Raw genomic sequence first — 17,062 nt, forward strand, 5'->3', positions numbered from 1 at the left:
GACCTCAGTTAGTAAGACATGTTTTCTAAAAAAGGAAAGGTACCAATTACATCTCTGGACTGGCTCCTTCTCACGGTGCCGCCCCTCTGTTTCCTTCCTTCTCTCCCTCTCTCCGTCTCTGGATGCAGAGGGACAAATTTGCCCCTATAAACAGCCACTATCTCCCGGGGTAATAAACAGAGGAAAAGATCTTTCTCTGGGGTCTGAAAACACAACAGCGTCCGCAGGATCTACACCCAGAGGAGAAGCAGCCCCTAAAATAGCACTTTAATCTCACAGGAACGTACCCCAGTGGGCGACCGTGATGGTGGGAGGGAGAATTGGAAGTGGTTGAGGTTTTGAAGGTCTCATAATTGCCCTCTGCAGCCCCCGGCTAGCCGGCTAAGTCAATGAGTTTTTAATAGGGGGTTTCTTTCGAGAGCCTTTTTTTGTAAAAACTCTGAATATCTTTCTGCGGTTGCTGTGAGAGAGAGGAAACAAATAAAGTATAATGATAAAAAAAACGACATCTTGGGGGCCAACGTTTTAAGCCCTTTTCCTCCATCAGATTTGACTAGTGATTGTTTATATGCAGTTTGAATGTGGTGACAAAGTGCAGTTATGGCTCCGTCCCCATTCATTCAGATTCGTAGGCCCAAAATACTCTGCCTGGGGCCGTTGCCAAGATGGCTGCCGAGTGACGAGACTTGCTTCCAAGGCCTTTGGTCACTCACTGTAAGGACACAATCATTGTAAAACTTTTTTTTAAAGGCCTCTAAATAGGCTTGTGTTACATTTACTATTCTGGTAGCTCTACATCGTGTGTAGCTAGTTGGTTTGCTGGAAACAGCTACACGTCAAGCGGGTAAGACAGTGGAAACAAACTACTACGCGTGTTGAAGAACAGTGACCTCACCATCTGGGTGGTCTTGTCAGCTTCAGGTACCGCCGGTGTTTTAGCTGCAGTGATCCCGCTGCCATGTTTACCGTAGCCGTCTGCCAAATCTGATCTGAATGGGATGGATGGAAAGACAAGTCGAAAACATTAGTCCTTTGGCCATGGCCGTCACCAGAGGGAAGGCATGATCGGCAGATTAATATCAATGTCGTTCTTTGTAGCCCCGCATGATATGTATTGCATGATTTGTTGTTGATGTTGAAGATATGTGTCGATCACTACAGATAAATTCTGTTTTTTTCTTTCTTCTTTTAGTGGTACATTATTGGATCCTTGGTGTCAGCTACAATGATACAAACTCGACATTTGGAAAACACTGTAAAAATTGTGTAGTATACATGGTATGGTCGTGGTGTAACTATATAGTTCGTTACGCAGTTGATAACTTAACATTTTTGGACAAAGCTATGGGGGCTAAACTGAACCCAAACTAAAGTTCACTCACACTCTATTACTCATCCCACTGCCTCCTTTGTCAACACACACACACACACACACACACACACACACACACACACACACACACACAGAGAGTAAAATAAGGGTAAGGCTGCTGCCTCCAATTGAGAGAGGTGTGACTAAAGTCACAAATCACACACACTGGAGTTAAACTGACACAGTGGACAGGGAGAAATATTAGCTTCTCATTCAGAAAACGCACGCACAAGCACACACACACACACACACACACACACACACACACACACTGTCTGTATCACATGGTAACTTGACTCTTCTTATTGGATAAATAGGAGGTTGGAGAGGTGTTAGGTTTTCAGGGGTAGCTTGGTACGGGGTCTGGTTTAGATTAGTCAGCCGTGATCTGCGGCCTCCTGTGTCAGTGGGGCTTTCAGCTGCAGTGATGTCCGTACAAGGGTTATGACAGCAGAGAGAACGGCTCCTCCATTGCCTCCACTCAGAGGGACATTAGGTCAGCATGCCCCCACCCCTCCTTCCTCTCCCCACTGGCCCTGAATTCCCCGATGAACAACACATTCCTCCTTTCCAGTCCCTCTGTTTATGACACGCCATCCTTTGAAGCAGCATGAGTGTTTGTGTACGTGTATTTTGCATGGGTGCACGAAAGTGTGTGTGTGTGTTTGTGTGTGTGTGTGTGTGTGTGTGTGTGATAGCCTTGAGAAAATGAGCCTCGTTGAACACATAAACCTTTCAGCATGACACTATTTGAGTTGTAGTGCGTGTTTGAGTGTGTCGTGAGTATTGCAGATCTGGACACACCTGAGCAGGTAAAATAAGGGCATACATCTGTGTGACAGCTGTTTTTCTACATCTCTGCACCAAAGGCGGAATCTAGGCCAATCGAATTAGACAGAGAGAGGGAGAGTGCATGAGAGCGATGGGCGGAGGAGAAAGCTGTGACTCATCACCGAACTCGGGATGCGCTGGTTTTTGAAAGGAAGATTGAGAGGGGCTAGACTGGGTGTTGAGACGGAGAAAAACAAACGAGTTGCTTTTCTAATTAAAGCAGCCCTGAAGGAGAGGGTGGGGGTGTTAGGGAGTCGAGGGGGTGGTGGAGGTCAGAGCCGGCTGAGTCATTCCTTTTACACCCATTTCCTGTGATCGGGGCACTTTGGGAGCGGGCAGCGGAGTGAAATTATGAGTTTGGTTTATGCAATGCTGCGTACTATCACACGCAATCATATAATACATGTACACCCATGAGAATATGTTCAAACGCAATCATGCAAAGAGGTCCAGCTGATGTATGCACACGCATGCTTACGCATATATATGAACTCTTAAATATACAGTATATGAACTGCCGTAGGAACAATAGATCTTTTGCCATATCTTTTTTTTGAGCTTGAGTATTTTATTGTAATTATGTGCTTCATCAAACTTCTACTCGACTGTATTGCAGACACAGAGTGATAGTCCTTATATTCAAATAGTTACATTATGTATAACTAAACATTATAATAAGAACCCGCGACCTCAGATATTGGAGAGCAATAGGCTAACCGGTAGGTATAAACCTCGGTTCTGCAGCACCACCCTCTAACACGTATCTTTAAGGGATAGTTCAGTGATTTTGAAGTGGGGTTGTATGAGTTACTTATGCATAGTTAATGTGTTACCTTATGGAGATGGTGATCAGCGCTGTCATTTTACGGAGTTATCACTCACTTTTGTTTCCTTGTGTCTCTTGAATCAGCCACGGGCGCTCTGAGTTGAACAGCTGCGGCGTGCACACACAGAACCGACAGCTAGCGGACTGTGAGGAAATATTTGCTGTATTCGTGTATTGCTTCAGAATCACTAACTGCCCCTTTAATTAAAGCATCAACACACTTTTTCATTCGATTTCCCACATGTTTTTTTTTTCTTCTCTTGCTTCACCCCTGCCGACACCAAACAGATAAATTAGTCTTGGCAGGAATGTTCACACATGGACACACTTATACAGTCAACACTTGTGAGCACAAGAATAACGCTGGTCGGGTATAACAGAACTCAGTCTTCAAAACTGGGCCAAATTTGAGCCAGTCTCTCTAAGCATCTGTGCCATTGTCCGCCCCTCTGGCACTCCTGAGTCACAAAAGCTAGACCTCAACGCATTGGAACGGCTGAGAGCTCCACACACACAACACTAATTCCAAAGTGCCCTCTGAGCAATGTTTGATACAACATTTTTGTCATCAACTTTTTTGACCACAGCGATGATGAAGATGGAGATCAAAAAGACTGATGCGTTCCACTGGGGTCCAGTGAGAGTCGGGAAAGGTGGGATCTGCGGTTGATCTCGGGTTCACACCACCTGACGAACATGTGTGACACGAGTGTGGTCCTCTTGTTTTTTTTTTTTGATACCCGCAAATAGGAACAAAGAGAGGGCCTTCGGCTCCATCTAGATCTGATGCTGCCTCTCCTGCCCGGCCACCCAGGTTTACAGGATGTGAACTAATACTTGACAGTAGGGAATTTGACTCCCTAGAGATATAAAAAATTGGGCCCAGGGATGAGTCTGGAAGGCACCCAAAGGTCTGTCAGTAGTTAATGCTAACTGACAGGAAAGTCCAACAGTAAGAGCAACAGGAAGAGGAAACTCTCCCCCACAACATCCTGGATGGACTGCTTATGTGTGACCAGATATTTTCAGACACTGTGCAGGGTTTTTCTGCGTCTGTATTTGTGCTTCCCAGCTGGTATTGACATGGCAACGGTTCAGTGTCTCATTAGTGACTTAAAAAGCATCTGTGTTCCAGCTCCTGTGTGTGCCGCGGTCGGGAAAGTAATGTTGTTATGCTGAGAGATATTTGCAGTTTGTCTTGACACGGTTGTCTGTCTGCTGGTTTGCTTGTTTGTTATTGTTGTCTCGCCGCATCAGATCTCAGCTCGGGACAATTCGGCCCTGTTAGCGTAGTATTTTCAATAGTCTCCTTCATCATTCACAGTCCAATTTAAGTCAGCCGTCCTTTTCAAGTCCTGTAGTCATCTAATGGCCAGAGTGCGTGCACCCAGACGTCCTGAGTCACTCATGATGCGAGCTCCTCGGTGTGGGAAAGCCTGACCGTGTGTGCTGTGCTCCATCATTCATTGCTCATGAACAGTAGGAGGGTTGCCTGTGATGTAAAATAAACCAGCTGCCACAAACTTGTCGTCGCTGGCGTGAAAACAACACCCACACTGCCAGATGAAAGGGCTGCAGCGGGTCACACAACTGCTCCGCCTGTGCGCCACTGTGGCTTGATAGATAACCCCAGCACTTATGAGCTCAAGTGCTGGAGGTTTGCTCCTGCACATTAGTGCAACCGTGCCATGCGGCGCACGCAGTGTTACCTCCAGGTGACATGAGCCAACGGGGGAGCTGCCGTTGACCTCCACCAACATCTCCCCGTTGCTTAAAAAACTCGTTAGGTCGTGACAGTACAAGATGACGTACATAAGTATGATTAAAATGAAGAATTTGTTATTCTTGGTGGTTCAGTGGGATGGCTGATGTCATAGGGCGATGTAGAACAGCGTTTGGGGTGGTCACTGTCTAAAAATATAATACCCTGGGTGTTCCTCTTCTCTCTTTCCTCATCCTCACACACAGAATGTTACAACCTTTTCACCTCGGATACTTTCAGCCTCTTGATTCAGTGTCTATTCCACATCCTCCACCGTCTACTCAGCTCCGTCCGTCTGCATTCCTCCCCGCAAGTTTGTGTCTTTCTCTCCGAGGCACACAGGCACGGGCCTATTTGCTTGAATTTCTTATTTCCTGTTTGGGGTGTGTATCCGATCCCTTGTTCTCGTGCCCAGCACACATCAAACGCCTGTGCTGCTCAAAATCAGGAAAAAAAGACTAGAATGGATATAAAGGAGGGAACGATGGCAAAAGTAGATGTGAATGCGAGTGGGCTGTGAATGGAGAAGAGTCGGGCTGAACATGCGAGGACGGTGGAAGGAAAAATCCTGACGGAGGTCACAGACACAGTGAAAACCAAAGGAAAAGAATTAGAACGAAGTGGTTAATGATGTTAATATCCACAGATTGTGCCATAGCCTATACTGCAAGATCGTTTTTCATCCCAATCTATCTTTTAAGGATTTTCACTTTCACTTCCCATGCATTAGTTTTTATTTATTATAATTACCTGTTTAGCCAGCCATCTTCTAAATTTCCCTTAACAAGACTTTGGTGCCAGTTGATCAGGAGGGGGTATGTGCAATTAAAAAACCTCCCCTTATCTGCCCAGCATTTCCACCATCGGGAAATTGATTCAATTCTGGCTGTGTGTGGGCTTCTTACACTCAGGTATGGAGCTGTGGTTTCATTGGCCACTGCAACCATCCTTATTGTATTAGTCCATGAGTCAAAACTGCCTATTTGACTGGAAAATGTTCTAAAAATAAGCCACATGCACATGCCAGCGCACGCTCACAGTCCGTTCTGCAGCAAGTATTATAGAAAAACCAAACACTGCTTGTTATCAAAGTTAAAGAGCTGAAATAAAAAAAAATTTAGACTGTCAATTAAAAAGGTCCCTTTGTGTTATTTATAATTGCCAAATTTCTTAAAGAATGGAACAAAAAAGGAAAGTTTGTGGAGCTTTTTTCCAGCAGAAACCAAAATATCAACATGTCAGCAGCACTTCTGCAACAGTCACTGTTTTATAAATGTATGGATTAATACCAGAAAAATTAAGATTTTATCATTATAATCTGGCATAGAAAATAATCTGTTATTTAGGATTGATATTTTTTTATACCTAGATAGCTTTAATTTCAGCAAAGAGCACTGGTCTTTGCCTTTTCACCTAAAGTTTTATTAAATAACTTTATAGTAGTCTTACATTTCGATTTGTATGAAATCATATCTTCTCGCCAAGACTCTGGCTGCAGCTGTTTTCTTTGCAACAACCCTACAGATATGTAAATGGACTTTCGACAAAATCTAAACACAATTGCTTTCTATACGATGCTCCAGCCCCCACCCATAACCATCCTGTTTACGAGGCCAAGATACACAGGATTGAAACAGAGGAGGTTTTACTGTGGAAAGGTAAAGCCAGCAGCAGACCTTTGAGGCAGGTATGCATCACGTTTATTTTTCCACTTGCATGAAATTTCCAACTCCTCACTCCCCTGTGGCGCAAATAACTTCAGTGAACATGGGATGTGTCATTTCAGGATGATGATGATTTACGGACGGCTCTATTGGTCAACAACCGGAGACCTGGAGGAGAGACTGTGTAACGCTGCCGTATAATGTGAGCAATCCCTGCGATTTGCAGATGACTCAGACACTGTCAGCTCTTAAAAAAGAGCTACCTTACAAAATATCTAAACCAAGCGCAAGCAAGATAGAGGGAAATAAGAAAAAAAACAGGAAGGGTGGAGCTCAAGAGGATGAGCTTTTTTCCCCTCAATTTATCTTTAATTTTACTTGAAGTCCTTTGCCCTGCCTGCTAGAAAAAACATATGGTTCAAATAAGCACGACCCCCCACAGACTGCCTGAAGTCAGGCTCTCATTAGTGAATTATTTGGACAAAGTGGAGCAGAGGAGGAGAAGCAAGACTCTGGAGTCTGACATGGCGGTTAAAGGGATGGAGGAAACTAAAAGATTACAAAGTGGTGTTCAAAACACTATGTCATGGTCTTACATGCTACAGGATAATAAATAGTAAGAAGGTCGGGATTAGGACTATGTAACATACACTCCACTCGCTCCGAGGCCTCATCATTCATTGGCTCGCGGCCCTGGAATGTCACTCACATTCTCCCTGACCTTCATCTGCGTCTTTCTCTGGTTGCTCGTATATCTCTGCGCTCCATTTGTGTTTGTTTTAACTTTCTCAGGACCCCTCCAAAGCCCACGGTCTTGCATCGTACACCCAAGAGGACAGCAATTTCCCTCCTCCGTTCTCTGAGCAAACCAGATTTTCTCTACCTCTCTTCCTCCCACACTGTCTCTCCCACTCACTGTCTGCGTTTACTCTCATGTGGGGCCGAGGCTGTAACGTCAGCTTGTTCTCAGTCAATCTCCTCCTGTTTTCTCAAGCGCTACTAGTAAAGCCATCACAGAACTAGACATTTTATGGCTCAGACAAAGAGAAGAGTCATAGGTAATATTGCTAAGAGAAAGTGGACTCACACTCTGGGGTTGGTAAATGTATCGACAGGGGTCGCATTGAGTCACCCGACTGTTTGGCCTCTTACTCGTCACTGCGGGGTGTTGCTTGTGAGTCAGGGCAGCAGACTGGACTGGCCTATCCTCCATATACCACATGCTTGTCTTGAACGTCTCCTATTCTCTTGAACTTCTAACCCTACCCATCTAAAACCCAAACAAACCAAACCACAAACCGATTCCTCAAAGCGTTGACTTTTGCTTTTCTGGCGCACAAGACAGATGTCCCTCTCCTGATTTCACTGACCTACAGTTTTTTAACTGCAGTCGCTGGTCTAAAAGAGGTGTTTCAGCTCGGATGCGTTTTTTGCTTAAGGTTGCGTGATGTTTTTGTAACCCAGTTTTGAGGCTGGGGTGCGTCAGATGCCATGTGTGAATGACTAAAGTTGTGGAACATTTGTCCCTTAACTGCTGTGACTGAAGTTTGTTGCCAGAGGGTTCAGGTGGCATGCAGGAAACTTGCCTGCAAGGGCACATGGAAGAAGACCAAACTGTACCTTCCTGTCACATGAGCCTAGGTTTTAATTAATTGAAAGTGTCCTGCTGTTTAGTGACAGAGACCTGAGGACAGGCTGATTTGAGCTATTAAAGTCATAGTTCCTGATCAACAAGGGAAGTTTGTCTGACGCGGACTATTTACCTAATCTTCGACTAATGATTCAGTCACAACTCATGACTCACAATACAAACATTTTTCTAATACCCCCTCCTGTATTATTGTTGTCGACAACAACCAATTCTGATGCACATGAGTATTCAGGGAAGATCTATACTGAACCCTGCTGGTTAAAAAACTAAAAGAACTCAAATGGAAATATTGATATTTTATCCCTTAGTTTCTCTAATTTCGAAATTAAATGTCTCATATACTCTTTTATTTCAATGTTAATTGGGCATATTTATGTGTATTTTTTTTTGTATATGTGTACTGCTACGAACCTTAATAACATCAAGTAAAATTCCTTGTACGTAACCTGTTACCTACCTGGCAATAAAACTGATTCTGATTATGAACAGAGGGCAATAATTTAACCTGGTGTAGCCTTACTAAATGCGTTTTTCATTAGACTTATTAATTAGGAAATACTCAACTCAATTGTTTGTATTTATTTCTTATCTTCGTTTTGGTGTTTATTTGTCCTTGAATTGTTGTTTTAGCTCAAATTACCTTGAACATTTACATCTAATCACAATTTTTTTATAGGTGAAAATTACTTTTTTTGTGGGGGGTTTTGCGACCTTCGCGACAGTCTGTTCAATGGAGAACGGATCAGAATACGGCAGTGAGAAGAAGATGGCGGAGGGTGGAAATGATGCAGAGCTGCTCAAGGAGAAGGCGAATAAGTTCTTTAAAGGTAATTGTTGCAAACGTGTCAAGTCTGTGGCTTTTTGCAGTGGCTTGTAACAGATGCAGGTGCTACCATTCATCACAAGGGGACACGGCCGCGTCGCTACCGCAGCCGGTTGCTAATGTTGGGCTAAGCTAACGTCGCTGTGAAAGCGTGCTAGCTGTAAACCCCCATTCATTGGATTAGCTGGTTCGGCTAAGCGCTAAAGCGTCGCGCACGCCGTCCCCCGTGTCCTGTACTCGAACAACTTGTTGGACTCTCGTTCGTCCCTCGACTGTTCACCATTCAACCGGCTGTTCTTAATTCCATTGTGTAGTTTTAGGTGAGGTTCGGACAAAACTGCAGGAATTTCATTAACCAGCGACGCGTGTTGGCAGCACGAGCAGCAGGCGGCTAATGTCCGTAAGGCATCGTGACTTGGATGTGTCTTACAAGACTGTCATTTGTTTTTTAATGGGGGGAACTGAATGTTAATAGTCACTTTGCAATTTCAAATTTAGTTTGACTGACAAAAGTCATGTTCTCTGCCTTTGCTGCCCGGTAGTGTAACTGTAAACGGGGACTTTTACCAGTGTAACTGTGATTCATCGTCTCATTCATCATGACATTAGCTGCATAGTTGTTTATTTAGTCGTGGCCTCTTGTCTGAAATTACATTGTTTTGTACACAATAGCGCATGTCATATTTAGCCGCTGACTTTGCAAGGGAGATGTCCCCCATGCTGAGTGGGAATTAGAATAGCATGTATCGTGGATGAGATATTGTCTGCTAAGCCATTGCTGGTTTTCCATCACAGAGTGGCTGACATTGTACCAGAGGCGGGGTTCACCCTGGACAGTTCGTCGGGGGTATCGCAGGGCCGACATACAGAGACAAACTACCATTCATGGTCACATTCACATCTACGAGCGATATAGTCTCCATTTATCCCTAGATGCATGTCTTTTGACTGTGAGAGGAAGGGTTAGGCTAAGGCTTATCAAAGGCATACATTCTCCTGTGATCTGGTACACGCACTCCTGTGATCTTTTTTGGATTGCTTTAGGGTGTCGGATCAGGACAATAACGTTGTGCTGACAAAGGAGGGATGCAGACTCCAGTTCTTGAGTTTGGACTTTTTATCAAAATGCAGTTCGGTGTGCCAAATATAAAGTCCATCACAGTTTCTGTATATATAAGACGGAGAGAATGAGAGAAGTCTGAAGAAAGTCTAATTCTGAGAGGATTCACCACCACCTATGTGCGATGAGATCCAAGATCACAGGAGTGTGTGTACCAAATCACAGGAGTGTATGTACTAGATCAAAGAAGTGTGTATGCCTTCGATCCCAACAAGTAAAATGCACACAACTGTAGCTAGCTATCATAAGACTGTAACATAACTCAGGAATACTATTACAGGCTAGCAGTCAGCTTTGAATCACATCATTTAAATGGTTGGAAAACAACTCCTCCAATACACCCACTGCTAAACAGAAACACTGACGGAGTGTCCTGGCCCACCATTTATAAGGACTTTGTAGAACCACAAACTCGTTAAGTGAAGATCTAATTGTTTGTTGTTTTTCAGAGAAGGACTACGAAAATGCCATCAAGTACTACTCAGAGGCCCTGGAACTCAATCCAACCAATGCCATCTACTACAGCAACCGAAGCCTGGCATACCTACGCACAGAGTGCTATGGCTATGCCCTGGCAGATGCTACAAAGGCCCTGGAGATCGACAAAAACTACATTAAGGGATATTACCGCCGAGCCACCTCCAACATGGCACTGGGCAAGTTTAAGGCTGCACTAAAGGACTATGAGACGGTAAGATATAAAGCATTTGTGGCTATTAGTAGCGGCACACTTTAAGATGCCATGCTGCCTGAACCGAGAACATACAGGACACTTTTATTGTGCACAGTATTACGAAATCTTATTTTTCTCAAAAGAAAGGAGCTTTCCACTTCCATCTGGTGATCTGTCACCAAGGGTTAGGCTGTTCGTGTTGCATGCGTTAAAAGACCAAAATAGGGATTATCCTTTAATCCAGCCATGATGCTGATTAAATGCAGTGTATGGGCACTGATACCAATGCTAATTTGGTGTCTATTGTTGTTAGTGCTATTCTCATAACAAGCAATGTAAATATACCAGGGCTCTGAAGCCTCTAAAGCTCAGCAACAGCTAAATAATAGACCAAGCACCATGACAACAGAAAATAAGAGTTAATCTTTATGAAGCCGTGAGAGGTTGAATCTAGATTGTATATGTATTTATAGATTCCTACTGAAACTATAAATGCCATATAGATTGTCCACTTGTACAGAAAAGAACAGGGTGTGAATTTGTTTAAAGTTTTGAACAATCACAGTACCACACAGCAATTTTTTTTATAATCCAGAAAAAAAGTTTGCATTATTAAGAAATTGTATTCTTGAATTACTCTACTGAATATCCACAATGTCTCCTTTAATGCCTGTTTATTACCTCTGTGTTTAATCTGTCTTTTTTTTGGTTGTGATTACAGGTAGTCAGGGTTCGACCAAATGACAAGGATGCAAAGATGAAGTATCAGGAATGTAACAAGATTGTGAAACAGAAGGCTTTTGAGAGAGCCATATCCAGTGATGAGGCAAAAAAATCTGTGGTTGATTCTCTTGACATCGAAAACATGAGTAAGTTTCCTTTTTGATTGGACAGATGTATAAAAACATGTCATCTGTAGTCATAAACATAACGTGGCATGTAAAACAGGAACTATGGATAACAAAATGGCTGGTGTGTCTTGATTCTTCATCTGAAATCACATTATCTTATATTGCAGCGATTGAGGATGACTACGGAGGCCCCCAACTTGAAGACGGAAAGGTCACATTGAAGTTCATGAAGGAGATGATGGATTGGTTCAAAGACCAGAAGAAACTGCACAGAAAGTGTGCTTATCAGGTAAACATGTTTGTTCCCATGAAATACTGTACGCTTACTGAGGGAAACGTACCTGTAATTTAAACTTGTTTTTTGGTGCTTTTTCAGATTTTGGTGCAAGTAAAAGATCTTCTTTCAAAGCTACCAAGTCTGGTTGAAATCACATTAACAGAGGTGAGCATATAATCTCTAGTGAAGTGGATTTAAATTAACATCAGTTCATAAGTAGTGAGTGCAACACACAGTTAATTCTTTGTTTACCAACTCTACGGTCAATACTTGAAGTGGTAGATTCACAGCCTAATGGTAAATCAAACATAATATTACAATAACACTGAAAAGACACAATGTTTTTGTACTTTTGTGACTTTCTTTCTGTTTCTGTTCCATCTCTCTTTGCAACAGACAGAAAAAATAACTATTTGTGGTGACACCCATGGACAGTTCTACGATCTCCTCAACATCTTCAAGTTGAACGACCTACCCTCAGAGACCAACCCCTATGTATCCTTCATTTCAGTGTCTTGAATTCAAGGTTTTAAATTTGTGTTAAATGTAATCTGCTAGTTTTGTTCTGTCTGCCAAAAGCCTCTATCCAAAAGTTGTGCATCACATTGCTTAACCACAGAATTCAGCTGTTCAATGGAGACTTTGTGGATCGCGGCTCTTTCTCTGTTGAGGTCATTCTTACCCTCTTTGGCTTCAAGTTGCTCTTCCCCGACAAATTCCACTTGCTCCGGGGTGAGAAGTCTGCGGACGCATGTGTAGTGTCTGCACATTTGTGCTGTCCATGTCTTATTGATCTGTCACACCTAATATCACACAGCACAATACTAAAATTCATTTGTTGGCCATTTTTTGAATAGCACATTTAATTTGTTTTCTGCTTCTAAATGACACGCATTTATTATCTTATATGGTTGTACAAACAGGATTATACAATATACAATAACCAAGCGTATGCCTGCAGGAAACCATGAGACCGACAACATGAACCAGATGTATGGATTTGAAGGGGAGGTCAAGGCCAAGTACACAGCCCAGATGTTCCAGCTGTTCAGCGAGGTCTTCCAGTGGCTGCCTCTGGCTCAGTGTATCAACAGCAAAATACTGGTAAGCAGGGTAACAAAGGGATGTGCATCTTATTTTGTAGTTGTTCACCGGGACCCTGCTTGTAGTGCCTTTTGAGGTTTTGGGTTTCACAAGAGAAATATTATTTAATTTAGTAATTAATGAGTATTATGAGTAACCGGTTAGGCCACATTTAAAGAACAGGCCTTGGGTCCGGTCTCTGATTTGGTACCAAAATGACTGTAGACAAAAACAATGCTTTCTGCAGCGGGGTTGCATGTCCTGCCTCTTGCTGCTCTACACAGACACCACAGAATGTTCCCGAGACTCAGTCTGAAAACAGCTATATAGTGACAAACGAATATTTGGACTCACATTCACACCTATGTTTAATTTAGAGCCTCCACTTAACCGAAGATGCATATCGCTGTGGGAGGAAGCGGTTTGTTGTAGAGTGCATACGGGAAACTTAAATCAATAGATGGTTGACCTTTACAAGTTGTTTTAATTTTGAATCAGTGTTATTGTGTCTGTTTCCTTCAAGAGACCTCTACCATACACTGCAACTTGTGATGGTTTCTTCAGTGTTTCCCATAGGATTTTGTGAGACTATTGTGGGTGGTCGTCAGACCCCTTCAGGTGGGTCCAGGGTCATGCTTGACCGGAGAATTTCAGTGGGGTTCTTTGACCTTGTTGAAAAGGCCGGCTGCAGAGGGGTTTTGGTCTGGATGGACCTCATCCTTCTGCCAGAGGGGAGTGTTACAAACAGATTGTGTCCAGGGTGGGATGTTCATCTTCAATCTTACCTGCACGCCTCAGAGTCCTGGAGGAGTACAGGTCAAGAAGGGTTGGCAGTTTGCAGCCGATCACCTTCTTTGCAGAGCAAATGAAATGCTGCAGTGTGCCCTTGTCCCTGGCAGTGACAGCAGTGTACCAGACGGTGACGGAGTTGTTGAGGATGGACTCAATGATGGCCGCGTAGAAGTGAGACATCATTGTCTTTGGCATGTTGAATTTTTTCAGCTGCCGCAGTAAGTACATCGTCAGCTGATGTTCAGCTCTAAGGACTCCACAGTGTTGACAGGGGAGTCACACAGGGCGATGGGGCGGGTTCTTTCTAGATTCTACAACCATCTCCACTGTCTTTAGAGCCTTGAGCTCCAGGTTGTCACTGACCTGGTTGAACCAAGTCACCAGATGGTCAACCTCCCACCTGTAGGCAGACTCACCCCGATTAGTCAAATAAGGGTGGTGGCGTCAGCAATCTTCAGGAGTTTGATGGACTGGTGACTGGAGGTGCAGCCGTTGGTCTACAGGGAGAAGAGAAGGGGAGAAAGAACACAGTCTTGGGGGGAGCCGGTGTTAGTGGTCCGGGACTCAGAGACATGTTTCCCAAGCTTCACATGCTGACTCCTGACTGACAGGAAGTCTGTGATCCGCCTGCAGGTGGAGTCAGGCACACTCAGCGCTGGGATGATGGTGTTGAACGCAGAGCTAGCTGAGGGCATAGGTTCCTGGGGAGTCCAGGTGCTGGAGGATGAAGTGGAGAGCCATGTTAACAGCATCGTCTACAGACCTGTTAGCTCTGTAGGCAAACTGCAGGGGGTCCAGGTGTGGGTTTGTGATGGAATTGTGACAGCATGTGCTTTGTGCTCATGTATGTGAGCTGCTTTGCTGAAGCAATGGTTCAAAACACACAGAGGTTTTATGCTGTTATGAGAAGTGTAAAAAGTGCCTATGATGCTACATATTAGATTATGGCAATAGGAAACACTGGATTATTAATGTATCATGCCTTTTTCTGAAGATGGTGTATTGTACTTTTCGTATAATGTACCAACTGCCATAATTTAACTGAATCTTGCTGATGACTGCTGTTGTTAGTAATGTTTTTTGAAGTGATTTAATGTTTTTAACTGTTAGCACACAAAGCACACAGGCCTAACAAGATTGTCCATCCCAGGTTATGCATGGGGGGCTGTTCAGTGAAGATGGCGTCACACTGGAGGACCTCAGGAAGATTGAAAGGAACAGACAGCCTCCCGACTCAGGTAGGGTCAAACTCCAAATGCACCACCAGTATAAAACTGTCTCAAAGAAAATGCTATTAGAGAGGATACATTTCAACACCATCCTCCACTTTTTTTCACAGGTCCCATGTGTGACCTCCTCTGGTCAGATCCACAGCCTCAGGTCAGTTCCCACCCGCCCTGAGTGTCCACTAGTTTATATCAGAGCAACATTGTCTTCACCTCTGTCTTGGGTTAGGAGTGATTTTCACCTTCCCCTCTCTCTCGTGCAGAATGGCCGGTCGGTCAGCAAGAGAGGCGTGAGTTGTCAGTTCGGGCCAGATGTGACGGAGCGCTTCCTGGATCAGAACAAGCTCGACTTCATTGTGCGCAGTCATGAGGTCAAGGCTGAGGGCTACGAGGTCACTCACTCAGGGAAGTGCATCACCGTGTTCTCGGCGCCCAACTACTGGTATGTAACTGTGCCGGCTAACGTTTGAGTGTTGAGTCAGCTGTTTCTCAACATATTCACCTTTTAACTGTTGTGTGATGTCGTCCGCCTTCCTCCAGTGATCAGATGGGAAACAAAGGAGCGTATATCCACCTCAGGGGATCAGACCTCAAGCCAGAATTCCACCAGTTCACTGCTGTGGTCAGTAATCTGCACTCTTAACTTTAAAATTGATTATAGATAGATTATACATAGATTTGGGAAATGCTGTTTGCAATAACAACCACATGTTAACCACACGTCTGTGAGTTTGGCTTTCTACTTTAAATTTACTTTTTGTACTAAGATGGTTCATAATTTTGTTATCATACCCAGTTAAGTAAAACAGGGATAAAGACAAAAATGATTTAAAATACTTTGCACTGACTTTCTGACATTGCAACAGGCTAAAAATAACTAATTTGGCAGCCCGGCCAGCAAATCTTTTAAAAAGCCTGTTAAAGTGCGATCTAATATTTTTCTTCCCCCTGTTTTCCTTTACAGCCTCATCCGAATGTCAAGCCCATGGCATATGCCAACTCGCTAATGCAGATGGGGATGATGTAGAGCCCTCGCTAATCTGTCTGTGACACTGTCGACCTTCCATCAGACCCCGAACCATCCCAGCCACCTCACTCCTTCCAGTGCTCGGACATGCTCTCATTCATGCTTAGCCTAGGGGATCCCTCTCCCTGACAAAACACCTGCTAGTTGTACACAGAAAACATGTGGTGTAGATGAGACAGTTAGGAGATCACTTGTACCAGCCCAGCCCAGTCCAGAACAGGGCGTGTCCTTTCATGTGATATCTGTTAAAACTGGAAAAAAACTAAAAAAAACATTTCCATTGTCCGTTAGCCTTCTCGTGTTCCATCACAGGATAAAGAAACCAGATGAGTTTCCCCGGAGCTGCTTGGTTTTTAAATATTTTGACATACTCAGCAGATGGGATCAAACGGTATGTACCAAAGATCTGTGATTAATAATGATTGTTCAGTTAAAACAAGGAGCACCTTGTGACTCTGAAGCCTAGCGTCGTTCTGTAGGCCTGTGTACACGGCTGAGAGCATTGTTAGCTGGGATAAGAGCAGCATGTCTATCAGTGTTTCTCAAACCATCCCACAGTATGTCAGTCATTAGAAATCATGATTACATGTATGACCCCAGTCCAGAAAAGACCCCCACCTGTTGTCTCTGGGTACACTCTTTTTACCATTAGTGGTGTATTTAGCTGGTTCAGTCATGTAGCTGGTAACATTTCTTTTTGCACTGCTTCCTGTTGAGGAAGATACTGCTGCTCTCCGTGTTTTCATCCCTTGACCGTCGTCGTGTCACTCACCCGGCAGCTCCCGCACACACTCTATTCTCCAAACTCTGCTTTGGTGCAAGGTAAACACTGATGGCACTTGATTACAGATGACTTGGGTGGATGTCTTCAGTTCACAAACGTCCAAAATGCAATCCTGTCTTGAAACGCACAGCTGCATTGTTCAACGGCCCCCGACTTTTTAGATAAAGAAATACACTGACGTGTATGTATATATTATGTATCTTTAAAGATTCCGTGTAATGTTTGGAAAAAAAACTATTGAATAAAAAAAAAAAATCCAGTCCTGTGATTTTAGAAACAAGCTGCCATCTTTCTTTGTGT

The 17,062-nt window shown here is 43.7% G+C and overlaps 1 protein-coding gene across 2 annotated transcripts; it reads left to right on the forward strand.

Annotated features, from left to right (window-relative positions):
- The first annotated feature begins 8,810 nt into the window (after positions 1-8,810).
- Positions 8,811-17,042, forward strand: ppp5c (protein phosphatase 5, catalytic subunit). 2 transcript variants are annotated; one of them, XM_035623010.2, is made up of 13 exons: positions 8,811-8,933; positions 10,499-10,740; positions 11,444-11,591; positions 11,741-11,862; positions 11,950-12,015; positions 12,247-12,345; positions 12,477-12,582; positions 12,812-12,954; positions 14,876-14,963; positions 15,065-15,105; positions 15,215-15,393; positions 15,492-15,573; positions 15,916-17,042. In XM_035623010.2, exons 1-13 carry the CDS (start codon positions 8,837-8,839, stop codon positions 15,976-15,978), a joined length of 1,476 nt encoding a protein of 491 aa, XP_035478903.1. In that variant the 5' UTR covers positions 8,811-8,836; the 3' UTR covers positions 15,979-17,042. The 2 variants fall into 2 exon arrangements, with proteins under 2 accessions (XP_035478903.1, XP_035478904.1); XM_035623011.2 differs by lacking the exon at positions 8,811-8,933 and adding an exon at positions 10,032-10,218.
- The last annotated feature ends 20 nt before the right edge of the window (positions 17,043-17,062 follow it).

The sequence above is a fragment of the Scophthalmus maximus genome, chromosome 11, assembly GCF_022379125.1.
Source record: "Scophthalmus maximus strain ysfricsl-2021 chromosome 11, ASM2237912v1, whole genome shotgun sequence".
NCBI classification, from domain to species: domain Eukaryota; kingdom Metazoa; phylum Chordata; class Actinopteri; order Pleuronectiformes; family Scophthalmidae; genus Scophthalmus; species Scophthalmus maximus.

Coding starts and splice junctions, on each gene's coding strand:
- ppp5c (XM_035623010.2), top strand. CDS start 8,837: ATGGAGAACGGATCAGAATACGGCAGTGAGAAGAAGATGGCGGAGGGT. Junction 12,346..12,476: donor CCTCAGAGACCAACCCCTAT/GTATCCTTCATT, acceptor CACAGAATTCAG/CTGTTCAATGGAGACTTTGT. Junction 14,964..15,064: donor CAGACAGCCTCCCGACTCAG/GTAGGGTCAAAC, acceptor TTTTTTTCACAG/GTCCCATGTGTGACCTCCTC.